General features: G+C 41.2%; 1 protein-coding gene across 9 annotated transcripts in view; it reads right to left on the bottom strand.

The window, feature by feature from the left end:
* ATXN7 (ataxin 7) overlaps positions 1-26,223 on the bottom strand; it is a 178,632-nt gene that overhangs the window by 67,006 nt on the left and 85,403 nt on the right. For 8 of the 9 annotated variants that reach the window (XM_075938494.1, XM_075938495.1, XM_075938496.1 and 5 more), the window contains one exon: positions 3,928-4,032. The exons of the other annotated variant lie outside the window; for it this stretch is intronic. In XM_075938494.1, coding sequence (XP_075794609.1) covers positions 3,928-4,032 — 105 coding nt within the window. The remainder of the gene's footprint in view (positions 1-3,927; positions 4,033-26,223) is intronic. 9 annotated transcript variants of the gene reach the window in all.

Below are 26,223 nucleotides of genomic sequence, written 5' to 3'. Positions count from 1 at the left end.
AATGTGTTTTTGACATATGCTCACCATCATATATTAAAAGCGTTGAAGACAATGCACAACATAAGCAATCTACCCAAGGCTACATAAAGAAATTGTTCAAAGTTCACTGTACGGCCCATGATATTTTTTTCCTACCCAGGACTTAAAACTAATTATCACTAACAGAAACAAATACATTTCTTCACTCGACTAGAGCTACTTTAAACTAAACAACAACAAGGTGCAGGTTGAACCTCTCTAGTCCAGCCCCCTCAGCACCTGACCAATGCCGAACCAGAGAATTTGACAAACCATGGGAGGTCAGTATTGTCTAGAAGCATGACACAAGACTACCACTGCTTACTGGGCTCTTAGAAAACATTCAGGGGGTAAGTTAGAGCTAAATAACAGCACAGAACACTGAGAGCTAGGACTGGTGACTGTAAACAAACTTTATGGGACTGAGGGAAACTTCGACACAGCAATCATAAGTGGACATCCAGCTAACAAAAAAATCATGCCGCAGCACAGATGTTGCTGGACCAGAGAGTGCCAGACTAGAGAGGTTCAACCTGTAGTATCCAAATCAAATATGAAATTGCATGTGCAGTAGAATTTTAATGATTATATGTCTTCTATAACAAACCCCAGTCATAACTGACAAATTACAATTATTAAAGTATTTTATGTATTTTACTGCCCCAAGAAAAGTAAATTTTAGTTTAGTAATACAACAAATATCTTTTCTACCGCAGAACAAAGAACAGCCCCAAATACAGACAAATACAAATTGGACACAAGTCAAATTTTAAATCGGTCCCTGTGTGTATTTATAATATTTTACTAAGATATTAAACATGGTATATTCTGAGTAAAAATTATATTTCAATTTATCTAACTATATGTGGCCTAGAAGATTTTAACATATGAATTAAAAAAACCCTTTCTGATTAGCTTGTCTTGCAGTTTATTACCAACAGGCTTTGGAAGAAATTAGCTTATTAAGTTCTATGAGTAGTTTATTTACCCTTCCTCTGACAAAAGTGACATTTTGAAAAAGTATATTCTACTGTGGAAACTAAAAAGCCCACCATGACAAGCTTCAAAGAATACCAAATACAAGCAATACACAGCACCAAAAGCTGTACAGTATTTTAAGAGACCAACTCTCTAACAATATTCTAAAGCAACAACAAAAACACTGGAAAATTTATAAAAGGTAGGACCTTCAATGCACTTGGGATTTTTCCCAAACCTGGGGACACATTACAAAAAATCCTGAAATAAAACCACTAATTATAGATTTCATTCAGTAGAAACAAATTCCTTAAAAAAATCTAAAGAAAACTATTTTCATCCCTTTTAAATACGTGCACAAATCCTTTATTTGGTTTCTTAATAGAATTTGCCAATGTTTGCATTTTACTTTATAAAATGTTATGTTTTCATTACTTCAATCATTTCTGCACTTTAGGCATGTGGAGTCAGCGAAGTACATTTCATACTTGTCGTATTGATGAGCAGCTTCCACATTCGTTATGGTTAAAACAAGAAAACCTCCAAATAAACTGAAGACAGGAAACAGCTAAAAGATTAGCTAGCCAGCTGCATACAGAACCACACCATTACATGTCCAGTGTACCTTCCTGAAATTACTTAATCCAAACTCTTGGAATAGTTTACAACTCCACCCAAACCATTTCCTCCACCACTAATGGCTCCATCTATTTCCCCCTCTCAATTTCTAGACAGTTACATTAGAGAGACAAGGTACCTAAGGAAATATTTTTTTTGGACCAACTATTGCTGTCTCTCTTACCAGAAACTGGTCCAAAAGAAGATACTATCTTGCCCACCTTGTGTCTCTAATATCCTGGGACCAACATGGCTACAAGTACACAACGTAGACAACTGTATTGTTCGTCATAGGCCTGTCAGACATTAACATAAATGGAAAAGGTAGTGATGTTAGTGTTATTGTTAAAGTATCTAGTTCTCATTTACAGATTTAAATGACAGGCTAATATTTCTAGTATCAAACCCATTTTAGATACATGTTACATGCATTCCGTATACATAAAAAAGTGACAATTTTTTAAAAAGGATAACATCAGAAAAAAATCATTTTTAAAACGTAAAAAACCCCCCACAAAAACACCACACATTTTTTCCACAACTCTGCTCCACAGCAAACCCTTCTCTTTTTAGGTGAATATAAGATTCTGAATTATCAAGCTTGCAAACAAATCAACTTTTTAGTCCCAGAACAAGCTCTATGGTGCCACTGGTAGGGTAAGCTTCCATACACCACCCAACTAATACCTTCACTTGGTAAGGGTGAGACAGGCAAGTCAGTTTCTAGGCCCACATAATTCTTGAACTGTGCACTGAGCTGGCCAACACAGTTGTCATGCTAACAAATATGACAATGGTTTCTATGATGGAGAGATCTTTCTGTGAGGAACTGGACAGAGATCACCAATGGCTTGTCTAGATCCGTGATGTCCAACATGCTAGCCACTAGCCATATGTGGCCATGTGGCTGGTTGAGTGTGGCTAGTTGGAACACAAAATTATTTACATTTTCAGAATAATTTGGCTAGTTCAGAACTGATTGGACACTATGGGTCTAGATGATGGGGGCTTCCGCAGCGTACATACAGACTCACAGATATGCAGCTGTCACCCATATCTATAATTGTGGCACAAGTACAAATGTGAACTGCTCCACTTCGGAAGAAACAATCAGTTGCACACATACTAAATGGAAAATGACTATCTAGGGAAAGGATCTGGGGGTTGTCCTAGTGGATCCCAAGCAGAAGAGGAGTCAAAACAATGTAACGATGTTGCTAAAAAAGCCAACATAATTCTGGGATGTATTAGAAGGCTTGTTGTGAACAACACACACACAGTATTTTTTCTAATTAAGGTTTCCACCGGAGTACAGTGCCCAGTTCTAGGTGCCTACATTTCAGGAAAAATGTGGACAAACTGGAAAAGAGCAGTAAAAATGATTTAAGGTCTGGAACACATGAACTATGAGGGAAGACTTTTAAAATTGCATTTGTTTAGTCTGGAGAAGGGAAGATTGAGGGCGAGACATGATGATAATTTTCAAGTACATAAAAGGTTCTTAGAAGGAGAAGGAAAACGGGTTTTCTTCTTAACCTCTGATGATAAACCAAAGCAGCAATGGACTTACACTGCAAAAAGGACAGTGTAAGTTGGACATTAGGGGAAAAAAAATCTTCTTGTAAGGCTGATTAAGCACTGGAATGATTTGCCCAGGGAGCTTGTGGAATCCCTGTCATTGGAGATTTTTAAGAGCAGGTTAGACCAGGAAGGTCTTTCCCCACCTCTTCCCCCCACCCATTGACTATTTTATATAAAACTATGGAATACTTGAACTGTAGAGCACTTGAGATAGTCTTAGTCCTGTACAAATACTGTGTTAGTTGATGTTCCCCAGACACCTGAGCATAGTTTAAACACAAAAACTTCATCTGACTATTAAAACTAACAACAATTACTGCTTTTCAACATAAATAAGTACAGGTCTTTCACGTGCACAATGTCTACTCTATAGCAGAGTTTAGTTTTAGCTCAAATGCAACTGTATGGCATTTAAAAATAGTCTTCACATATTAAGAAACATACACACATACACCATTTCAAAAGTGGACAACGCTGATGCAGTATTTTAGGGGGAACATTCTAACACTTCACTAATATCAACAAGGACCATCCTTTTGCATTCATGAACCTTATGTTTAAAAAAGCAAAACATTCTGCGATGAACACAGGCTACTGTTTTATACTGCATTTACATTAGATTGCTGCGTGCACCATCAGCTTTAAAGATCACGAAGAGGGATAATCAAAAATTGCCAGGCTTAATCCTGATTTAACCTCACCCTTAATTATTAAAAATGGTTAAGCACTTACCATAATGTGATTGAAATGCCTGTGGTTTTACGACCTGATTACAGTGGTTACACATCACCAAATAGAAATCATCATGAGCCGGGCAAAGACCAAATATTGGCATATCTAAAACAAAAAGACAAAGGGCATATCTCTCAGCTGCTTACAATTACTGAAAAACAATGGTGTTAGAAGGCCATATGATGCTATCACTGAACTATCGTTTATAGCACATTTCAATGCATTCTGAAAGTGAGAAAAAAGAATGTTAACTACCATTGTTAGGTTAGTGTTGAAATATTACACACACCACATATTTTCCATCCAAGGTAAGTATCCCATCTCGGTTTTCTCCCCTCCCCCTTTTGTCTTTCTTTTTCTCTCCAGCATCTGAAGTGAGGTGTAGCTCACTAAAGCTTAAGCATTAATATCCTAATAAATATCTTTAAAGTGTCACCAGACTCTTTGTTGTTTTTATAAAATAAAATTGACTGTTGCTTATAGACCTCTACCAGCAATCTGATCTAGGAGTAACTATTTCATACCAGATGCAAATGGATTACAAAAATCATTATATTGTGATGACTACAATGTAAGATATGCTTTATGTATTCAGAAAGCAGTTTAAGTTCTATTACACTTTCTTCAAATAAACTAACTTGAAGGCTGTTTTCCATTTATAATTTTCTAACCATTTTAAATGCACAGTCATTTACCAAGCAGTATTATGTGTCTAATGGTCTTATTTGTTTAACAGTGCATTATATTCCAGCCATCTGGTACCAGAGATCTATGTAACAGGCATATAAGAGGGAGAAAGAGATAACAGTATGTCAGTGCGTATATGTATTTCAATGATAAGCACACATACTTTCAGTCATTTCAAGTAAAATTAGTTTCGCCAATACTTTTATGAAAACCAGTCCCTTCAGAGAATTGCTTAATGTTTAAACACTTGCCAGTGGTTCAAAAAGAAAAAAACCTCACAAAACTCACAACAACCCCAACCCCAAAATATAGCTAAGTATATAAATGCAGTCTCCCAAAGATACATGGCCTAATGCAAAAGTAACATTAAAAAAATTGTTACTAATTTCAATTGTTAAAAGTTGCTTTTTACCTTAAAGAACACTAAAATAAAATGTGTCCATTTCTATGCAAATATTAACATATAATTAAATGTAACACAATTATTAATTTAGCACTGACTATAATGTTACAGTTTTTAAACATGAACATGTCTCAGGATTACGAAAGAGATTTCATATATTTTACAGGCATAATACATTCTGGAAATTAAAGACATTTGAATAATGTAAATATTTAAAATTGTGTTCATAACATGTAGCCCTTTCCTGTGGAAATGAATATGGCCACGACCTTGCAAGATGATCTACATGTGCAGATCCTTGCATTCATTTAGAAACACACTTTCAACAGGGCTCTCCACAGATCATCTGCTAGAATTAGGCCCTACATTTGTAATAAAATATGATACTTTCAAATGCAAGCATATTTTCTGCCTTTAAAAAAAAACAACCTTTAACTTTTTAAAATGTTTATCTGAATTTTAGATTAAAATTATATAAAACAAACACCCCATAAAATGGCTGCCATTGAAATAATTTGTTTACACAGATGGGGCTAAATCAAATATGGATTGAATATGAAGGTGATAGATCACATCTACATTCAATTGTTTTAATTTTCTCTCGTATATTTATATTTTAAGGGCCTATCTAAATCATAGCTACTTATATAGAAATTGAAATTACATTAAAAGATATTAAGAGCACGACCGTAATTTGATACATGATCAGGATCAGCCATTTTATAATTTGAGTAAATACAAAGTCAAGCTTGTACATAAACAATTTAGGAGATGTCATTCGAGAAATATATGATGAAACATAAGGAGAGGACATTTAAAATTACTGTGAACTGGGCAAAGCACAAGCAAATACCTAAAAACCAGGGGATGGGCTAGCTTAATGAACAGCTACTTGCCAATATGGCTATCCCAAGAAATATTAAATTGCTTCATGAAAGTAACGGCACAAGCAGAAGAAAGCCATACGGTGAGATTCGGGGATGTGCCTCAGACATGGCACTCAACTCTCAGCCTCGGTGGAGGGGACTAAGCATGACATGCTTTTAAGCCACCTGGGTGCCTCCTTGCTACTGGGCTACTCGTGGGGCCAAAGAGACACGTGGTGGAAGATGGGCAGCTCGCAAGGCTGGTTAAGTGTCAGCATGGGACTGCCTTGTGGGCTTCAGTGCTAAGTGATATGGCTTCTACTCCTGATACTTCTTCCAGCCCCCTAACATCCCCCACACTAGTGACGTTAGCAAGCCTTTATTTCTGTAAGTGTGTGTCTAAGACTACGGAGATTTTTTTCGAAAAAGTGGCCTTTTAAAAAAAAAAAAAAAAAAAGAAGCTTCACCTGCATCTAGACTGCCATCGCGTTCTTTTGAAATTAAATCGAAAGAACACAGCTTTTTTTTTTTAGATCAGTAAACCTACTTTTACCAGGAAGAACGCCTTCTTTCAAAAGAGCTCTTTCGAAAAAAGGCGTTCTTGAATGCAGACAGGGCTTTTTCAAAAGAGCGTCCAGATTGCCTGTGTGCTCTCTTTCAAAAAAGTGTATCGCTTTTTCGAAACTCTTGTGGCTGTCTAGATGATCTCTTTCGAAAGAGGCTTGTAGTCTATATATACCCTAAATGTGTAAGCGCTGAATTTTTTCAGTGGTTCCATGTTTAAATGCAGGGAGGGAAGGAGGAAGCATATCAGTTAATTGTGTAAAAAACTAAACATTAGCATCACTACCCCACACCAGGGCTTATGATGGGGTCCTTGGAAATCAGACTTACAGGTGTGCTCCACAGAACCCAAGTAACACATGGGAGGGAACAAAGAGAGAGTTGATTACATTGTAGGCTACCCCTCATTTCAAACAGAATGCTAAAGAATGGTTGCCAATATGGGGGAATATTGCCTATTCCCACTTAATTGGCAAGAGAGAAAGGACTTCTTGATGCTAGTAGTTTGAGCAACCGACATTCTAAATATAATAACCTTTTATGAATATGTAGGCTATATCAAGGTATAGTTTCAAAGTACGGGTGAATTATCTGAATGGTTCAAGGTTCGCCAGAAATTTTCATGTAGATAAAACAGTATTCCTGCCTAAGTCTGAAATTCCAGAGCAGTTTCCACATAATATGGGCGTTCCTTTTTCAGAACATATGGAAGGAATACATACATAAAAGGAACATTCGGAATAAATTCGTTTTATCATCCGGCGAGAATAAAAGCACAGGACAGATTTTCAGAAGTGTGTACGTCAGACTCCTGATCTACTCCATAATCATCTAGTTTAGGATTTTATGTTGCTGCCCTTCAATATAATACCTCAGTGCCTTCCAATAGCAGGGTGCTCTAGTGAACTTCATGGAAGCCCTGGCTCTTCTGTTTTGGGGCAAAACTCTTCTTAAAAATGTTAATTTTCTTTTTTTAATTTTTTTTAAGGTTGGAGGGTGGGTATCTGGAAAGACCAATGCTGTGAGTTTTATTCTTGCTCTGGCATCAAGACTTTTTTGAGGAGAAAGGTTTTGCAGCATTTCCTAAAGACAGACTCTAGATTCATAAAAGAACATAAGGACGGCCATACCGGGTCAGACAAATGGTCCATCTAGCCCAGTATCCTGTCTGCTGACAGCGGCCAATACCAGATGCCCCCAAGGGAGGGAACACAACAGGTAATCCTCATGTGATCCCTCCTCTGTCACTCATTTCCAGACAGAGGCTAGGAACACCATTCCTACCCATCCTGGCTAATAGCCATTGATCAACCAAACCTCCATGAATCTATCTAGCTCTTTTTTGAACCCTGTTAAAGTCCTAGCCTTCACCACCTCCTCTGGCAAAGAGTTCCACAGGTTGACTGCGCTGCGTGAAGAAAAACTTCCTTTTGTTTTAAACCTGTCGCCTTTTAATTTCATTTGGTGACCCCTAGTTCTTATATTGTGGGAACAAGTAAATAACTTTTCCTTATTCACTTTTTCCACACCAGTCATCATTTTATAGACCTCTATCATATCCCGCCCCCTCCCCCCCCCCCCCCCCGCCATCTCCTCTTTTCTAAGCTGAAAAGTCCTAGTCTTTTTAATCTCTCTTCATATGGGACCCATTCCAAACCCCTAATAATTTGTGTTGCCCTTTTCTGAACCTTTTCCAACGCCAATATATCTTTTTTGAGGTGAGGCGACGACATCTGCATGCAGTATTCAAGAAGTGGGCATACCATGGTTTTATATAGAAGCAGAAAGATATGTTCTGTCTTATTCTCTATCCCCTTTTTTAATGATTCCCAACATTCTATTTGCTTTTTTGACTGCCACTGCACACTGAGTGGATGTTTTCAGAAAACTATCCACGGTGACTCCAAGATCTCTCTCTTGAGTAGTTGTAGCCAAATTAGTCCCCTTCATATTGTATGTATATTGTATTGTGTAATCAACTCTGCCAATTTCTTCCAGAGCTGGATCCTGTTAGCCAAAAGTGCTCTGTCCTCAGCTCTCCTACATATCATATTGGAATATAGGACAGTGCTGTCCCACAGGAATACAACTGCCTCGAAGGATCGACAATTGATTTTCAGTCTTTAATGTAGCTGGGGTCGCCCATTCATGAAGTGCTCTGACAATCAAATCCAGGGCTTAAAATGGCATCTATGGGACTTCACCGCAGATGCAACGTGCTCAGTGTGAATTAACTATTTACCCAAATTAAGAGAGACTCAATACCCAGTCTGAGTAACATTTATAGACTCGCAGAAATGTAAACTTGGCTCAAGAAGCCACCAAGTCCAACCCCCGGCACTGAGAGAGGAGCATATAAACCCAGACCATCCCCGACAGGTGTTTGTTTAACCTCTTCTTAATCTCCAATAATGGGGATTCCAAAACTCTCCTGGGAAGCCTACTGCAGGACGTAACTTCCTTTGCAATTAGAGCTTTTCCTAATGTCTAGGGTAAACCTCTCTTGCTGCAGACCAAGCACGCTACTTCTTGTCCTTCCACCAGCAGGCACAGAGAACTATCAACCCCTGTTCTCTTCATAACAACCCTTACCATATGTGCAGAACTTATCAGGTCTCCTCTCAAGTCTTAACCTTTTTACCTTTCCTCATATGCCAAGTTTCTAAACCTTATATCGTTTTGGTGCTATCCTCTGGACTGCCCAGTTGTTCATTTCCTGAAGTGTGGCGCCCAGCACTGGACATGACACTCCAGTGGAGGCCTCCCCAGTGCACAGTAGAGCAAGAGAGTTACTTCCTGTGTCTTACACACAACACTCCTGTCAACACCACCCAGAGGGATATCAGCCTTTTTTGCAAATGCATCACATTGGCGGCTCATATTCCATTTGTGATTCACTACAACTCCCAGAGCCGTTTTCAGCAGCTGGTGTAGTCTGCACATTTTCAGAGCATGTTCTTCACTCCATTATTCAAATTACTGATGGTAAATGGCCCCTACAGTGCTCCAATAGATATGCTCTCCCAGTTTGATAATGAACCATTGATAACTGCCCTTTGAGTAGTCTCCATCTGGGCACCTACCTTCCAGTAGTTTGATCTAGATTGCATTTCCCTAGTTTGGTTAGGAGAATTTAATGTGGGATTGTGTTGGAAGCCTTCCTAAAATTAAGATATGTCATATCTACGGCTTCCACCCATCCACTAGACCGGTAACACCATCAAAGAAGAAAAATATGTTGTATTTCAATTGTTCTTCTTATTCTTAACATATTAACTTCCTCAGTGTGGGATACTATTGACAGAACACTCACTTCTCTGCAAGGTGACCAGAGAACCGCAAACATGGTGTGTGTACTTCTTTTTGATGTCACACAAACACCTTCCTTCTGCTCCATCTGTTCATTCTTTCGAGAAAAACGGGTATGGAAACATACCCACTCTGAGCAGAATTTCCAGCACGTAACGACCAAAGTTGGCGTGAATTTCAATGCCCCCACTGCTCACAAGAACAGAGAACCGAGGTAGGGTGGAAGCACTGTGCTACATGAAATGAATACAGCAGGTGGTCTGAGAATTAGATCCTGGCAGATTCTCTTTTGCAACAGCAGGCTAAATCCAAAATTCTGTATTTAAAAACCACACAACAAGATATACATTTAGATAAACCTTACACCAAGAACTTTTTTGAAAAGTAGAAATATTCTGTAGCTCAAATACTTACAATTCTAATTTTGAAAATTCTAGGAAAACAGTTCCAAAGAGCTATTAAATAAATTGAGTGAAAAAGAGAGCAAATTCAGGAGAGAATAATTTGAATACAAACCTTAAAAAAAAAAAAAAAAGGGCATTCACTGTATACTGACCTCAAGGGAGGTGCACACACAGGTCTTGGCAGCTCATACAAATCGACGAACTCCACTTTCAACTCACATCATTACCACTCAACTACTTAGATAACAGGGTATCATCTAATTTAGCTTTTAAGAGCCTTTTGGAGTGTTTGTGTCACAAATCCAAGTGCTTTGCCATGCTGTCTAGCACTTCATCTTCATTTATATTGGGGCCAACAAATGGATTTTACTTGTTGTGTATGGATGGAAAAACTGAAGAATGGAACCAGGACTGGCCACAGACTTCGCCAGTCCGTGTGGTGGCAGGGTGAGGGGTGGGTGAGGCCCCAGGCAGAAGGGGCAGGGTGAAGGGAAGCCAGCCCTCAGCACCATCCGGACCATGCTACGCCTCCCCCAGCCAGCCATTAGTGCTCTCCAAACCACACTGTGCGGGACTCCAGGAGGAATTAAAGGCAGCAATCCAGGCCCTTTTAAATTGCCGGGTCCCAAGTCCTGCTATGGTCTCCTCCACCCATTAGTCCTGAATGGGGCTAATGCAAGCTATCCGAGGTGAGGGGAAATCACAGTAATGACTATCAAAATTATTCTTAAAATATGTAAAGTGAAATCCTTAGCATTAGTTTATTACTATTTGAATTTCAATATTACCTAGAAATCACAAACAAGCTCAGGACTCCATCGGGCTAGGCACTGGACAAAAATATAACAAGAGGTAGTCCCTATCCTACGTGGTTGGAAGAGTGCCTCCAACATAAGCCCGTCTCAGAGGTCTGGTAGGAGACCTGGATTAAAGTAGCCTTCAAAACTTGGCTGCTCTAAAGAAAAGTTACACTGTGCACAAGAGGCGTACTCTGCTCCCAGAATCTGGCAACAACAGGGCTGATCTTGCAGAAATGCACATTCCTATGAAGCGCTAAGCACAGAACACACACACACACACACACACACACACACACACACTCACTCTCCCCCGCCCCCCCGAAGGATGGTCTCAGAACACCCAATACCAAGGATGGTACAGACACAGTCCCCAAGAGTAACAGGAACATATCAACTCCTAAAGACAAGATCAGAATGACGATGTGATGGACAGAGATGTACAAGGCGACGGGTGGTAACTGGCTACATTGCAGGGCGTTCGCTATGTCTGAAGGGCAATACTGTTTGTACGGATATATAAAATGGCATCTCAGCAGGAGTATCTTTGGACAGCCTAGAGAGCAGCGGAAAGTCCTGCCACTGAACGAGCAGCATCCACTGTTATGCACATACAGGCCGTCCCAACATACGTTCCAAAAAATTTGGACTTAAACAGCGAAACAATTTAAAGTGGGGAATTTTTTTTCCTGTGACTGACTTCCATTTGCACGAACCGAGGTTCTTCTCCCTCGTGACAAAAGTAAGGAATGGGAAGACTTATAACGCATCGGTTCCTACAAGCGTCAACAACTTAAGTCAATGGTCCCCAACCTTTTGGGGCTGCCGGGCGCCCGGGGGCGGGGCTGCCCATGTGCTGCGCACCCGGGGCTGGCGCCACCCCTGTGCCATGTACCTGGGACCAGTGCCACACCTGTGCCACGCACCTAGGGGCTGGCACCGCCCACACGCCGCGTGCCCTGTGCCGGCACAGCCCTTGCACTGTGCACCCAGGGGCCGGGGCCGCTCATGCACCACACTCCTGGGGCCGGCGCCGCTCCTGTGCCACATACCCAGGGGCGGGGACGCTCAGATACCATGCGCCCAGGGCTGGCACAGCCCATGTACTGCTCGCCTAGGGGCCAAGTCGCCCATGTGCTGTGCGCCCAGGGGCCGGCACTTCCCATACGCCGCATGCCCAGGGGCGGGGATGGCCCCGAACACTTGGCAGGTGCGCAGAAATGGCCCAGTGGGTGCCATGGTGCCCGCGGGCACCGCGTTGGGGACCACTGACTTAAGTGCACAACGGATGTCTATCAGGGTGACTTACAGCTGGGACACCCTGCCCACGTATTAGTGGTCCACTAGAGTCTTCAGGATACTAGCACTGTTCTTCATCAACTAAAAACCTGGCTGGGTGCCTTCATACCTTACCGGATCTTGTGATCATTGTCGGACAGTTCACTCAAGGTGTGCGGTGCCAACTGTGCACACAGAGCCAGGCCAGCACCCAGGGAGCACAAACACATGCAGCTGAATATCAATCAACACCCTGGCCATCTCACAATCTGACAAACAAGGCAGACAGGGAATGGGAGAAAGGAAGTTTGTGTTATCTTTTCACAAACAGGAAACCAAGGCCTATCGAAATTAAGTGGCGCGCTCAGGGTTGCACAGGAAATCTGTGGCAGAGCCAAAAAATGGAACCCAAATTTCCCGAGTCCCAGTTAAGCACACACCTAGTGCTGGCATGTTAGAGGGATAATTTTCTTCCTCTTTATGGACCTGATTTTGAAATAATTACTGCAGCGTTATTCAAACGGAGCAAAAAGCAGTTTTCAGAGAAACTGCATCTTTAGTTCAGAAGAGGAATTTAACCTTTGGAATGGAGAAACAGCCATACCATCATACGCGTATATTGTGCAAGAAGTATATTATAATTACCAGACAATCTAGAAATTTTTTTACACAAAGACATTTCAACGCCAAATGCCTATTGTGAACTATGAATCCTTCACGTGGTTTCTTGACCACATTTTCCTCATATAGAATTTGCAAAATTTTGTAACTGATGGCATATAAGACTATACTTTTCTGTTAATCTGATTCGACGCCATGTAAATTCAATCTTCATTTCAAAGGCTAATGCAGCTCAGACCACGCCAGTTCCATTGTATTATTACTTTGAATATAAAGATACCCTTTTAAAATACTTAACAGTAAAGCTCATGCCTCTCAGAAGTGAGCCCACACCTGTGACCTACACATTCATTTCAAGGCAGGGCTACTGTAACTTGCAACATGTAGGGCTGTCGGTCAAGGCCAAACCAAAAATTTCACTTGAGTGCTGCAACTTTTATTTGTTAATAGATGTAGTATTTACATGAGCCCAATGAGGAAGCAGTATCTTTTGCAGATGGTGGGTATCATAGGAGCTGAACTAAATCAAAGCAGACTTCAGATGCCTTTACTACCAAAGTACATCCTGTGAGCACCACACGGGTTTCTCCCTGTCAATGCGAGCAACTTGGCTGCATTTCCTGCTGTTGTGTATGTTCTTCACAGGTCAAGCCTTTGCAGTGAATCTGAGAGCAGCTATATTTGGCCTACAAGCCACACTTACGTCTTCTCTGGGAGTCTGGGGTGGGATTATTTTCATTCCAGTGTTGTGTTTTACTCTTGGTTTCTAAGAAATCCTGTCCCCTAGCTTCCTACTGCTGTATTCTTCACAGCTGAAAGAATTGTCCATGCTATATACTCAAAGATCTTGACAACTTGTTGCATTACTGCACGTTTATTTCAGAAACAAAATGCTTTATACTACAGATACGCCTCTCTGGTCTTGCAACTGGACCATGGATGTTGCCAAACCAGAGCACCCCAGGGGCTAGGAGTGAGGGCCAGCCGAGAGCCTGGTGGCAGAGCGACTGGGAGCAGAGCCGGGGGCGGCCGGGAGAGTTGCCAGGGCTGCTGGTGCTGTTGGCCAGGAAGCAGGCAGCTCCTCAGGAAAGCCTAGAGCCCTGCAGCAGGTTGCCAAAACTGACCTTCCCTTGTCCGGCAAACTCCCTCACTGGATGCCAGATGAGGGAGGTCCAACCTGCAGCCAAAAACCAAGTGCAAAATAGCATCTAGAGAAAAGGAAAACGGTTGCTCTCGAAAGGGCAGTTTGAAATAACCCACTGAACCACGTAGCTAGCTCCCTGCGAAAGCCAAGTGCTTTGGATACTGGGCTCTTGCCTTGTGTTCTCCATGTATTTTTCGTACTCTCTTTTCAGCCCCATTTCACTGGGGAAATTCCTGCTCCCGGGCATAAAAGCGAATAGCATCCACGTATTCCTGCTCCAGGATAGATCATGGGCAATGCAAATGTTTTTTATGTTCATCTCCAGCTTTGGCACCATTCTGCAGCTGATTCCTAGCTCCAGTGCACTCCACACACTCTCCCGATCTCATCTCCAAGCTAGCACACTGACCCAGCGTCACCTGCATCCTTAAGAAGGGGCTCAGGGCAGAGGGACGAGGGTGTCGGGGATGCCGAAGTCAGAATTGGGGATTGTGTGTGTGTAGAGAGGTGGATGGAGGGACTGAAGCAGCCCTCCCCCCCGAGATTCATACCGGGGCTGCTTGCTCTTCCCGGCCCTGTCAGGAACTGAGCGCAAAGTGTTCCCTGCGTTCCCCAGCCAGAGTGACGAAAGCAGCAAACTGTGCCCTTTCCCCCTTGCTCCCTGCTGAAGGGGAACAGCCAGCAATGCTCCCGCATGAATTGGGGAAAAGGGAGGAACATTCAGCCTCTCCAGCCTCTCTAGAGTGAAGGGGCGGAGGCTCGGGGATGGGGCAGTCCCATATGGGGGAGGGAGGGATCCCTAGCCAGTTCCTTTTACCTGCTTGGTGACTGCTTCTTAGAAAACCACACAGAAAAGAGAGAGAATCCCATTCCAGGCACATCCCATTTTCCTGGCACAATGAACGAGGGATGTTAAAATTAGATTAATCCACTAATCGAACAATCAATGGAATTTCCATAGACTATTTGGTTAGTCGGTAAGGACGCTTCCGCTTTGAAATATAGCAAGAGCTGCCCAGGGGGTCTTGTGCATTTCAAAGATTGAAATGCCACATGGAACCTGGGGCCAGTGGTGAGTTTCCCCACTCACTCCGAGTTCCCCTGATGAGGCTCTTGTACATTTAATCGCTCAAGCACTGCATGGAGCCCGGGGTCAGCGGGGACCGGCCCCGGACTCCATAGGCATTTCAATCTTTGAAATGCACGAGAGCAGCAGGGACTCTTGTACATTTCAAAGGTGGAATGCTGGAGCTGGCTTTTAGGGACATTTACAATATCTACCACCCACTCAGACAAATTTTGATTCCAAAATTGCTCTGGGGGCAACTCTGAGTTAGCTTCAATGCTGAATCTGAAATAGTGGAAAAAAATCTAGTGGAAGAGATCAAAATGAGACCTAAATCTGACTGCTTTCAGAAACTAAAGCACACAATTTCTCTTTTTTGCAGAAGTCGGCTCACTGCAGTTTAAAAACCCTGAGATGATGAGAGTCAAACTGAGGAAGAGAAAGAGAAAGCAAAAGGGCAGAACACAGCAAGGGTGAGGGGAAACTACAGTACTTCTTATCTGATTTAAAGGATACAAATCTGAAGATAGATTTAAGCATAAACACTACCCATAAAAATACAGCATTAATATTTCCAGATCTAATCTTTCCGGAGCGCCACCTTTCACCCTGTATGTATTTTCTAATTAAAAATAGCTTGGTAAAACTACATAAAAATAACCAGGCCAGACTAATGTAATATTAACAATATGTTGGTGTGGTTGCTATTTAATATAAAATGGCAATGTGTTTTCCACAGGATGATGCAAACAGCAAAATGTTCCAAGTATCAAGAACATCCGAATTCTACAAAAAGGTGGAAGAAAATGCCTTATGTACAATATAAATCTACTATTACAGTTTTTAATCAAGTACAGTATTGCTCACTGTAATGTAACATAATAGATAATCCACATAATTTCCCATTAAATACACATCTTCTGAAAGATTGGGGAACTGCAGTTATATTTAGCTTTCAATTAATAGCTTTGTGTTTGGCCCTAAAACTCCACAGAAAGAGTCCCATTGACTTCAACAGGTTTAAAACTAATAAACTATTAAAACTATTTTGGAGAAACCCGGCAAATACAAATTCAAAAAAACCCAAATACCTTTAAAACAAGATACTTTAAGAAACCATTGAGGATGTTTTGCCAAACTGAAAACAGATTACACAAAGGATACCTTGTGTCTCATTCAGTTCAAGGAAAACTTAACTTATAAAGTAACTTTTTAGTAAAGTGCATGGAAAGCCATCATGGATACTTGAAGACATTTCTTTTCATATTGACTCTGTCTTTTCTATTCCACTAAAATTAATTAGGGTTCAAAATAAATTGAATGCACCATGTTTTAATTTGATTTTAAGTGTTATTTGAGTATTTAGTAAGCTAACAGTTACAATTATCACATAAAAGGATGTTAAATATAGGAGTCAAAAATACAACTGTATAATGTCAAAAGTTCGTAAGGTGACTCCAACACAGATGTAGGATATGAAACTATTCAACACCTTGTTTAAAAAAATACATTACTAACTCTTGCCATTTTTATCTTGAGTCTTGCAGTACATTTCTGCTGGAGCCAACTTAACCACAATATCTCAGCTTCTGTTTAAAATAGAAAGGATGTTTGTAGACCTCATGGTGATGGGGAAAAGTGTGAACCCTAAAGGCTGAATACCAGGAGTCAAATAAAACAAACCATTGGTTATTTTTTAATTCTCGTAACTTGAGGTGGTGAGTTCAAGTCCTGATTTTTGAACATTTGAGGTTGGCCATTTCAGTTTAGCATCGGGGCAATATATTTCAAATGGAAAGCATTTGTTTAAATGCAGTTTAACTGGCACTGGTTTCTACCACCGGGTTTATAGTCAGCACCATCAACAAGACAAAACAGTACTAAAACCCCATTTTGTTTTGTTTTTTAAATGTTCCACTAAGTTCGACTGGATATGTGGGGGATATCAGTTGTCACAATCACATAATTTTCATGGTACAGGTAAGACTTGCTCTTCGGGGCAGGCACTGTGTTTGTACAGCCAGAGGTACATCAGGGAGGACTCCCGAACTCAGGATGTAACAACAATAAATAATAAATGCAAGAACTTACCCTAAATAAAGCCTGCCCTTGTCCTAAAACAGGTATTCCCTGTTTTTAGAGAGGCCAACTTCATCTTTGCACTAAAAACTTAAAGGAGACCTGGTGCCATCAAAGTTGGCATCACAAATTTAACTGCACCTTGTACACACACATTCAGCTTTCTGGAATGCTTACATATTTTTTAGATGTTTTATTGCCAAAACAATATGCTTCAAATACTATTTTTCAAGAACAGAGCCAACAGTTTAGCACTCATGGGCATTCACCGCTATCTATATATCAATATTAAAGTGAAATCAAATTGATGTCACACTTCTGTGTACTTTAGTGGTCAGTAATGTAATGAATTACATTTTTAACCCAATGCTCATTTTTAATTCACAAAGGATATCCGTCGAACCTTTGATAATACTGGCTACGTTTTAGGATATCAATAAGTTATTTCCCTGAATATAAAACAAAAATGTTTCTGGTAAAAATACTTCAGCTTTATCTTCATTTTCACAGGAATGTATTATTTAGTATGTAAGAATAATTTGTTTGCCCTATTAATAATATCTAAATATCTTCAAAAGGTGTTTTGAAACCAATGGAAATTTTCCCATTTCAAACATATTTAATATTCCTATAGGCAAAAGTTCAGCTCATTTGTTTAAAGAAGAAAATATTTTACCAATAGTCCCTTTACGTCTTTTAGTTTTGTGTGCATGTACACACATATACATATGTCTGTTTTTAAAACGGATTTCTGACCTTCATGGATAATAACAGTTCATTCACGTATATAATATGCGATTTAAAAATTAGGTGGTACATCAAATATACAGAAGATTAAAAAACAACAACATTGTGTTCTCTGCAATCTACTTTAACTTTGGTCACAGCAAAATAAAATTAGGAGATAAATACATGGTCAGTAATAGTCTAATTAACCCCTCCTCCCCCTCCAATGCAAGACAATACAAAGTGAGACAAACCTCATCTATAGCCTACTTCATTTTATGTATGTTAAGGACCCAACAGTGATCCATAGAGACCTGTCTAATCTAGTGCTTATATTTAAAAAGATATAACACTGCCAGACTGCATTACCTAAGAATAATCAAGTTAAAATGGGAGTTTGACTTTCCTTACTTTGCAAGAGATTTATATAATTAGTCAGTGAATATACATATAGTATAGCTTTGCCATTAGCAGTGGGAAAATTAAGGAATATGTATTGATTTTAAATCAGTGACAACTCTTTGGCTTGGGAGAGATGAAATAGATGAATTCATCCATCCTGATTTAGCGTCTTTTGAAACCATTTCACTTCAGGAAAACTGTAAACAAACATCGCATGCAGGCACATTTTCTTCTGACTTTTAAATGTGCATCTGCTGTCATTTGTGGATGCATATAGCATGAGCTCCTGCAAGCATCATTTGCATGGGCAAATCAGATACATGTTCAACCATCCCATTTGCATGCACAGATTTAGATGCTTTTTGAAAGTCTGGTTCTAATGTTTCCACTTTTGTTGTTGCAAATAATAAAGAACTTTAATTTAAGGATGAAATAAGGCAAGACAATGGACATTCCCCACAACATAAGACCACAGTTAACAATCATCAGAGATGCCTAAGCTGGAATTTACTTGGCATATGAGGGAGGCAGTTGCTGGCACAGGATTCTCCACAAGGACCCTTTGACTTTGGATTCACAACCCATCCCCACCTATGCAGTCTGAAATGGTCTAAATATGTAGATTTTCCGGGCACACTGTAAAGCTCATCTGTTTGGGAAGGCATTTAGGAGGAGATGGCTGCGAGACGGTTCTTTGGGGGACATAAAGATGAGATTTTATTTGCTAGTATGTTTTCTGATGGAAAAAGGGAGTGAAGAAAGGAAAGGCTGCCTATTTTGATTGTTTATTTTTATATTGCATTTTCAGTTAATGTAAGAATACGCAGAACTTAGCTGTTATATTTAAACCCAAATCTACTATATATTTAGCATTAGGGTTGCCAAGTGTCCAGTATTTACCCGGACAGTCCATTTTCGTGCTCTCTGTCCAGTAAAAAAAATTCCGAAAATACCGGACATATGCAATGTCCGGTATTTTCTGCTTTTCTGACTGGGCGCCCGACGGAAGCCTGGCAGGGGTGGGGGGAGTGGCTGGGGAGATGGGGTCGCAATTGGCGCTGGGAGCCCTCAGTTGGTTGTGTCTCCTTGCGTCTGACATAGGAGTGACGCCGTGGGGAGGAGGAGGAGCCCCATCCGTGCTCCTGGGCGCTGTTCAAGTACGTTGTGCAGCCGTAGCCCGGGAGAGAAGCCTGCGGGGGCTTTGTAGTTGCGTTTAGGCGCCTTCCATGGGCTCTCAGCCAGAACTGACTGGGGTGGAATTTCTGGGCTACCCAAAGACCTGGCTATGGGGGAGTCACCTCCTACCCACCCCTGCTGCCTGAGCTCAGAGTTCCCCGTGGCTGGCTGCCTCCCTCCCCACCATTGCGTTGCCCTGGGGTCTGCCTCTCTGCTTGGGGTAGCAGGCAGCTGGGCTGGACTCAGGCGCTGTATGACCCAGGCTCCCTTCTATGGGCAGGGAGCACGGGTAAGAGCCAAGCTAGATGAAGAGCTCTTCTTCAGGTCTGAGAACAGGGCTCGGTTTAGTGTTGCATCAGTGTTGCACCAGCAGCTCTTTAGCAAAGGTGCTCGGGTGTAGGGTTGCCAGCTGCCGGTATTGAACCGGACAGTCCGGTAAAAAAATTGTCCAGTATTTTCTGATTTTTTCCCAGCCAGGAGGCGAAAATACCAGGTGCTTACCGGGTTCCGCAGGGGCGCAGTTATTTTTGTTGGGGGGGAGGGGTACTTGGTATTTTTTGTTAAGCCATCTGGCAACCCTATACATATTTGAGTTTCTGTCGGTGAGTCTGTTTCTTCAAGAACTCCTCCTAAATCTAAACGGTAAGAGCTAGGACCACTGACTTCGGTATACAGCCTCCTCTTATCATAACTTAAAGCAAGGTCGCAATGTGGTTGTGCCAGGACAATAGGAGGGGCCTAGAATGTGATTGTTTCTTGTAAAATGGACAGGGAAGGGTTTTCTAGCAGGCACCATTCTACTGCAGAATAACCACAAGGGGCAGCAAGGGGGGCAGAGATGAAGATCGGTTCAACTATAACCCCATTGGTCAAGCAGGTGACAGAGGAGGAGAAAGGGACAACTATTTGAGAGAATTTATCTGTTTATGGCTGGCTGGCCCTCACCCGGGGACAGGCATCCCTCCCCGGCTGTGCCCACTACAGCAGGCCATGGATTCGGGATGTCAACATGTAGTCTACTACATGATTAACCGATAAGCCTGGGTTTATTGGTTAATCCTGTCGACCACACGCACTACCTCCACTTATTGCCACTGCATGTGGAGCCTCTGTATTGGGGCAGGAGCTGGTGCTGGTGAGGAGCCAGCTTTTAAGCCGGTTCCCAACGAACACTGGGTCTGATAGAGCCGCCTGCCCCCATCCCTGTACTGCTGCCTCTCTATCAGAGGCGGGAGAGGGGGAGGCAGACAGGAGCCAGTATGAGTGGGAGGCTGCTTTTAAGCCGGCTCTCCACATGTGCTGGCTCCACAGAGTCACTTGCCCCCCACAGAAGCGGAGGGGGGCCGGGGAGGCAAGAGCTGGTGCCCCCCCGTGCTGCTACCTCGAATAGAGGCAGCAGCACAAGGAGGGAAGGGGAGGCTGCTCCGTGGGATGCTGGTGCACACATGATTCAGAGGCAACAGTGCAGTGAACAGGGGGCTCCCTGGGAGTGGGGCCAGGAGCACACTGGCTGCCAGCCCCACCTCTGTGGACTATCGAATAATCGTGTAACCGGTAAAATCTGATGCAGTTACACGATTATTCAATTACATGCTATCTAACATCCCTGCCATGGAGAGGTGCTTCCCACTAGGCCCCAAGCGGCTGCAGTGACAGAGGGCTGGGATTGTCCTCTCTCCCCAGGGCACCCTGAACCTCTAACCCATAGCCCACCACACCAGAGCAATGATTTAAATGAAAAAAACAAACAAACATTATTTCAGTTAAAGACCTGAGCAACGCCGGGTAAGTCCTCTAGTCAATAAACAAAACACAGTAAGGATACCCAGATCGATAAATCTCTCCGTCAAATGACACCCATTACACGGCCAAAAGACGATCTATATTGATGCGTAGGCGAACTGCAGTACTAGATCTCTGACCCATAAACAAATGAATGGCATTGTTACTGGCCAGTACCAATATTCCAAAGGAGAACTTTTAAGAGTAATCCCAGGTCTCTAGCCAATCTCTTGCACATGGACATTCTGTTCTTCCAACAGAGCCAAATATTGCCAAGCTGAGAAACAATGATTTGCATTACAGATAGGGTTTTTTATTTTCCCAGTATTAATGCCATCCCGTCCCCACCAAAAATTAGATATCTGTCCACCACACGCGTGCACACACACTCTCTCAAAGAAAGAAAGAAAGGGAGCTTTGCAATGTATTTTAAATTAAAATTACTCTCTAGGAACCCTAAACACGAACCCACAACACTATTTTTCTTGCAGCACCATCAGCAAATACACAGTGTACCGTTTCTGCTCCTGGAAGGATACAGAATATTGAGACTTAAAATTACCCTGCTCTCCAAGATTCAGAATTCTTGAAAAATTTCAATATGCTGACAACTGACAAGAGCAGGGATATAAGAAAAGGCTGTCCTGTATTCATGCACCTATAATACATGTCTAATTGCAGTCCAAAGACATCTAGAAAGCATACATATCATATCAGGCAATAACAATTAAATATTTAGTAAAATTCTCAGAGCAAATTCTGTTATACATAAATATATTGAAAACCCCCAAACACAGTTAAAGCTACATAATAACCATTACTGATTACAACGCTATTTTTGTTCAGATGTGTTATGTTCAATCCTCCATTTATTTCAAAGAGCCACCCAAATACTGCCCTTTTTTTGGAATTTCACATATAGGTACCATAAGATTTAAATCCTTTCAGCAGAAAACCTCACCACATACAGTTGGCATTCTATTACATGAGGTTTTCATCAGATATGTGAGTAATGACGATAAGTCCACCTGCTGCAAAGCATATTCCCCATTTGGTCTTTAATTACTGTTCACAGAATTAATGGCATTTGAAATTTCCCTAGCCGTTGCTGTATAGTTTATGGTACATAAAAAAAAAGTTTATAATACATAAAAGGGCTTTAAAAACAACGAGAATCTCTAAGGTGCTACAAGGCTAAACACAAATATATAAAATCATGAACACTAATGGGTAAAACCCACTTCCTCAGATGACCTGGAGATGAAGTGGGTTTTACCCATGAAACTCATGATTCTGTATATTTTTGTTAGTCTCTAAGGTGCCACAGGACTACTCGTTTTTAAAGTTACAGACAAACACAGCTACCCCTCTGACATAAAAAGGGCTGTATGTACATAATAGTGACATATATGCACAATTTTTCATCATAGTGCATGTCAGCAAAGAATTCATGCTAAACCCTACATTATTTTAGATCTCACAATATCAAAGTAATTTCAGAAAAGTCAGTATATTACTAGTATTTTTTTGTGGTAGAAAAATGTTCAATATGTACTCATACAAATAAACTAAAAAGCTCTACATCAATTTAGTGTAAAGACTACAAAATAAACTCAACAGAATGGAGGAAATAAATAAATCAAGGTTTTCCGATGAAATAAGTATTTAAATTTATAGTTATAATTATGTCGCTTTTGTACTAGATACTTTTTTTGGTTTTGATGTTGGCTGTTTACACAGACAAAGAAAACTGGTTTTCTTTATGGCCCCGTCTAGACTAGGCCAAATGGTGGAAAAGCCTCCTCTTTCGGAGGAGCCTTTATTCCTTGTAGAACGAGGTATACAGGGCTCCCCGAAAGAGCGCATTTGTTCTTCCGCAAAAAAAGAGCGGAAGAGCAAATGCGTTCCCTGGACGTGCTGGAGTATTTCCGGGATATTTTTGGTATCCCGGAAAACCCCCGCAGTCTAGACATACCCTATGGTAGCTGTGTGCTCGTATCAGGGGGAAAAACTATATTTTAAAAAAATGAAAACATAAAAAGATTAAAATAAATTGCAGAAAAAAATTACTTAGACACACTATAAATGAAGAACAACTTTTTTCATGCTTCACATTTTCTTCTTCACACAGCATGTAGTCAACCCGTGGAACTCCTTGCCAGAGGAGGCTGTGAAGGCTAGGACTATAATAGAGTTTAAAGAGAAGCTAGATAATTTCATGGAGGTTAGGTCCATAAAAGGCTATTAGTCAGGGGGATAAAATGGTGTCCTTGGCCTCTGTCTGTCAGAGGCTGGAGAGGGATGGCAGGAGACAAATCGTTTGATCGTTGTCTTCGGTCCACCCTCTCTGGGGCACCTGGTGCTGGCCATTGTCAGTAGACAGGATACTGGGCTAGATGGACCTTTGGTCTGACCCAGTATGGCCGTTCTTATGTAAACTTCTCTCTTCCATGACACAGGCATGATTTTAAAAAAAGGATCTTGTCATATCAACAAAAATATTTATAATCCTCCCTCATGTAAATTATCACAGCGGAAGTATACATAAGAACCATCAATTCCCTCAACCAACCACATTAAATTCAAGGAGACAGGTCTGATTAGGCACTGGTAAAATCTTAGTACATACTGACTCAACAACAGAGCACTGGTGTTTCAAATCATTTACAGCTTTATCTGTTTTTCCCCCAACTGAGAGCTCAGAGGATAGAATATAAACTTGACTATCACTTTTATGACAGAGAAAGCTATTATAATAATATGGCAATTCACTAATTTTCTAAAGAATATAAAATTAAATAAATACACCCTCAAAAATATTATAGCTTCTATTCTACCTCTTGCATGATGACAAGAACCAGAGAGGGAGCCAGGTTATTCGGTTTTGGTAAAAATAACAAGTCATCATGGAGCACCTTAAAGACTAGCAAATTTATTAGGGCATGAACTTTCGTGCGCTGCAGCTCCCTTCGTCAGATGCATGAAGTCCATGCATCTGATGGGGTGAGGTGCAGCCTTCTAAAGCTTAAAACCTAATACATTTATTAGAGCATAAGGTGCCACAGGACTCCTCGTTATTTTTATTCTCTCTCTAAAATAGTTATAGCACTTTCTACCAAATCAATTACAGGTTAAACCACTCTAGTCTGTCAACCTTGGGACCTGAAGGGTGCTGAACCAGAGAGTTTGCCGGGAGGTCACTATTGTAGCGAGTGGGTCTCTCTATTTTTATTTTGCTGAGGCGAATAAAGAGAGCAGTGCTTGTAATTCTGCTGAATAGCGTATGGCTGTACTGATATACCCTATATAAGCCTATGCCTAGCCAAAGCTTATCAGCTATCCTTGTAACAAGGTGCGGATGCTGATACACAATTTTCCTGTATTGGCCCAAGGAAATAAGTAGATAAAGCATAAAAACTATGCTAATGTTTAGCAGCTCAACCAACACTTCATTTCTTGCTAAGCCCTTAGAAGACATTGAGGGGTAAATTAGAGCTAAACAACAGCACCGAACACCGAGCGCCAGGACTAGTGACTGTAAACAAGCTTTATGGGTCCATGGGAAACTTGGCCACACCCATCATAAGCGGGCATCCAGCTCACTAAACTCATGCTGGACCATGGCTGTTGCCGAACCAGAGTGTGCCAGGCTAGAGGCTCCATCTGGAGTTTGTATTAAAAAAAAAAAAAGTTAGGAATCATAGAAAATGGTGGTATATTTATACAAATAATTTAAGAAATCACAACAGTTTTATATACAAAATGTCATCCATTAACTCAGATTTTGATTTGCCTGGTGCATAATATTTACTTCCTATCCCATATTGTGTTAGGCTTTGAACCTAACTGTTCTAATCTCTTTCCTGCTGTCCATAACGGGAACACCTGTGTGATAGCAATAGGTTTCAGCATTCTTTGAAGTGCTACTTCAAAGACTATGCATCAGGGACATGACACAGCACCCCGGAACATTTTACATCACGTACCTAGTACCGGAGACGGCAAGTCAGCAGTTACAAACAAGAAAAATCACAAAGGGTATTACTGATGATCTTTCAAGTGATCCTGAGTTCAGATGCATTAACAACTAATTTCGTCACCTGAAAAATGCTAGTCCTGCTTCATTCCCATCCCCCATGTACTTGAACATCAACTTCATAAATAAAATGGAGTTTGTTTTAATTAAATCTAAGATGATTTTAAGATTAACGGTTGCTTTCCAGTTTTAAATTATGATTCATAGACGTTAATTATTTTAATCAATCACAGAAGACAATTGCTTATTGTATGCCTATTAGGAACTCACTTTTTATATCATTAAAAGAATACTTGATTTGATTTAACTTAAGAACCTGTACAATACTTCAATGATAAACTGAAATATTTTAAAAAGTATTTCCAAATGTATAAGCAGCACACTTGTCAAATAAGTATAATTAATGAGTATTTCACCAGGGTTTTTTTTAAGCAAGGAATTAGTATTGTTGATGCCCTGCTACAGAGCTAATATTGACAGAACCCCTTGTGGAGAAGGGAATCTACCTACAGACATTGTCATCTCCGTTTGATGCCACATGGTATAACCTTTCTCTGATGCAACACAATATATGAAATCTTAGATAAACAAACTGTGTACAAACTGAAGCATCACTGGCCTACCAGCCCAGCCACTCAGGACAATCTTCCTAATGGTTTGCTAAGCAGCTGTTTTATAACACCACCTCTCTCAGGGCTGGGCAAGAGGCTATCACTCAGGCCAAATCCGGCCCACCTAGCCCTTTTATCTGGCTTGTGGAAGCTCCCAGCCCCTCCCCCTAACGCGCTGCCTGGCAGCCACAGGGACCCTTTAATAAAGGGAGTTGAAAGGGCTCCCAGCTCCGCCGCTAATGCGTTACCCTGGGAGCCGCAGGGGAGGCATGAGCCGTTTCAACTCCTGCTATGTAAAGGCTCCGCTCCTTCTGCCCTGCCCCTTCTGGGTGGCCTGCGACCACT

This window comes from Pelodiscus sinensis, chromosome 11, assembly GCF_049634645.1.
Source record: "Pelodiscus sinensis isolate JC-2024 chromosome 11, ASM4963464v1, whole genome shotgun sequence".
Lineage (NCBI taxonomy): Eukaryota > Metazoa > Chordata > Testudines > Trionychidae > Pelodiscus > Pelodiscus sinensis.
Note: the sequence above shows the minus strand (reverse complement) of the source record. Positions and strands in the feature narration are given on the sequence as shown.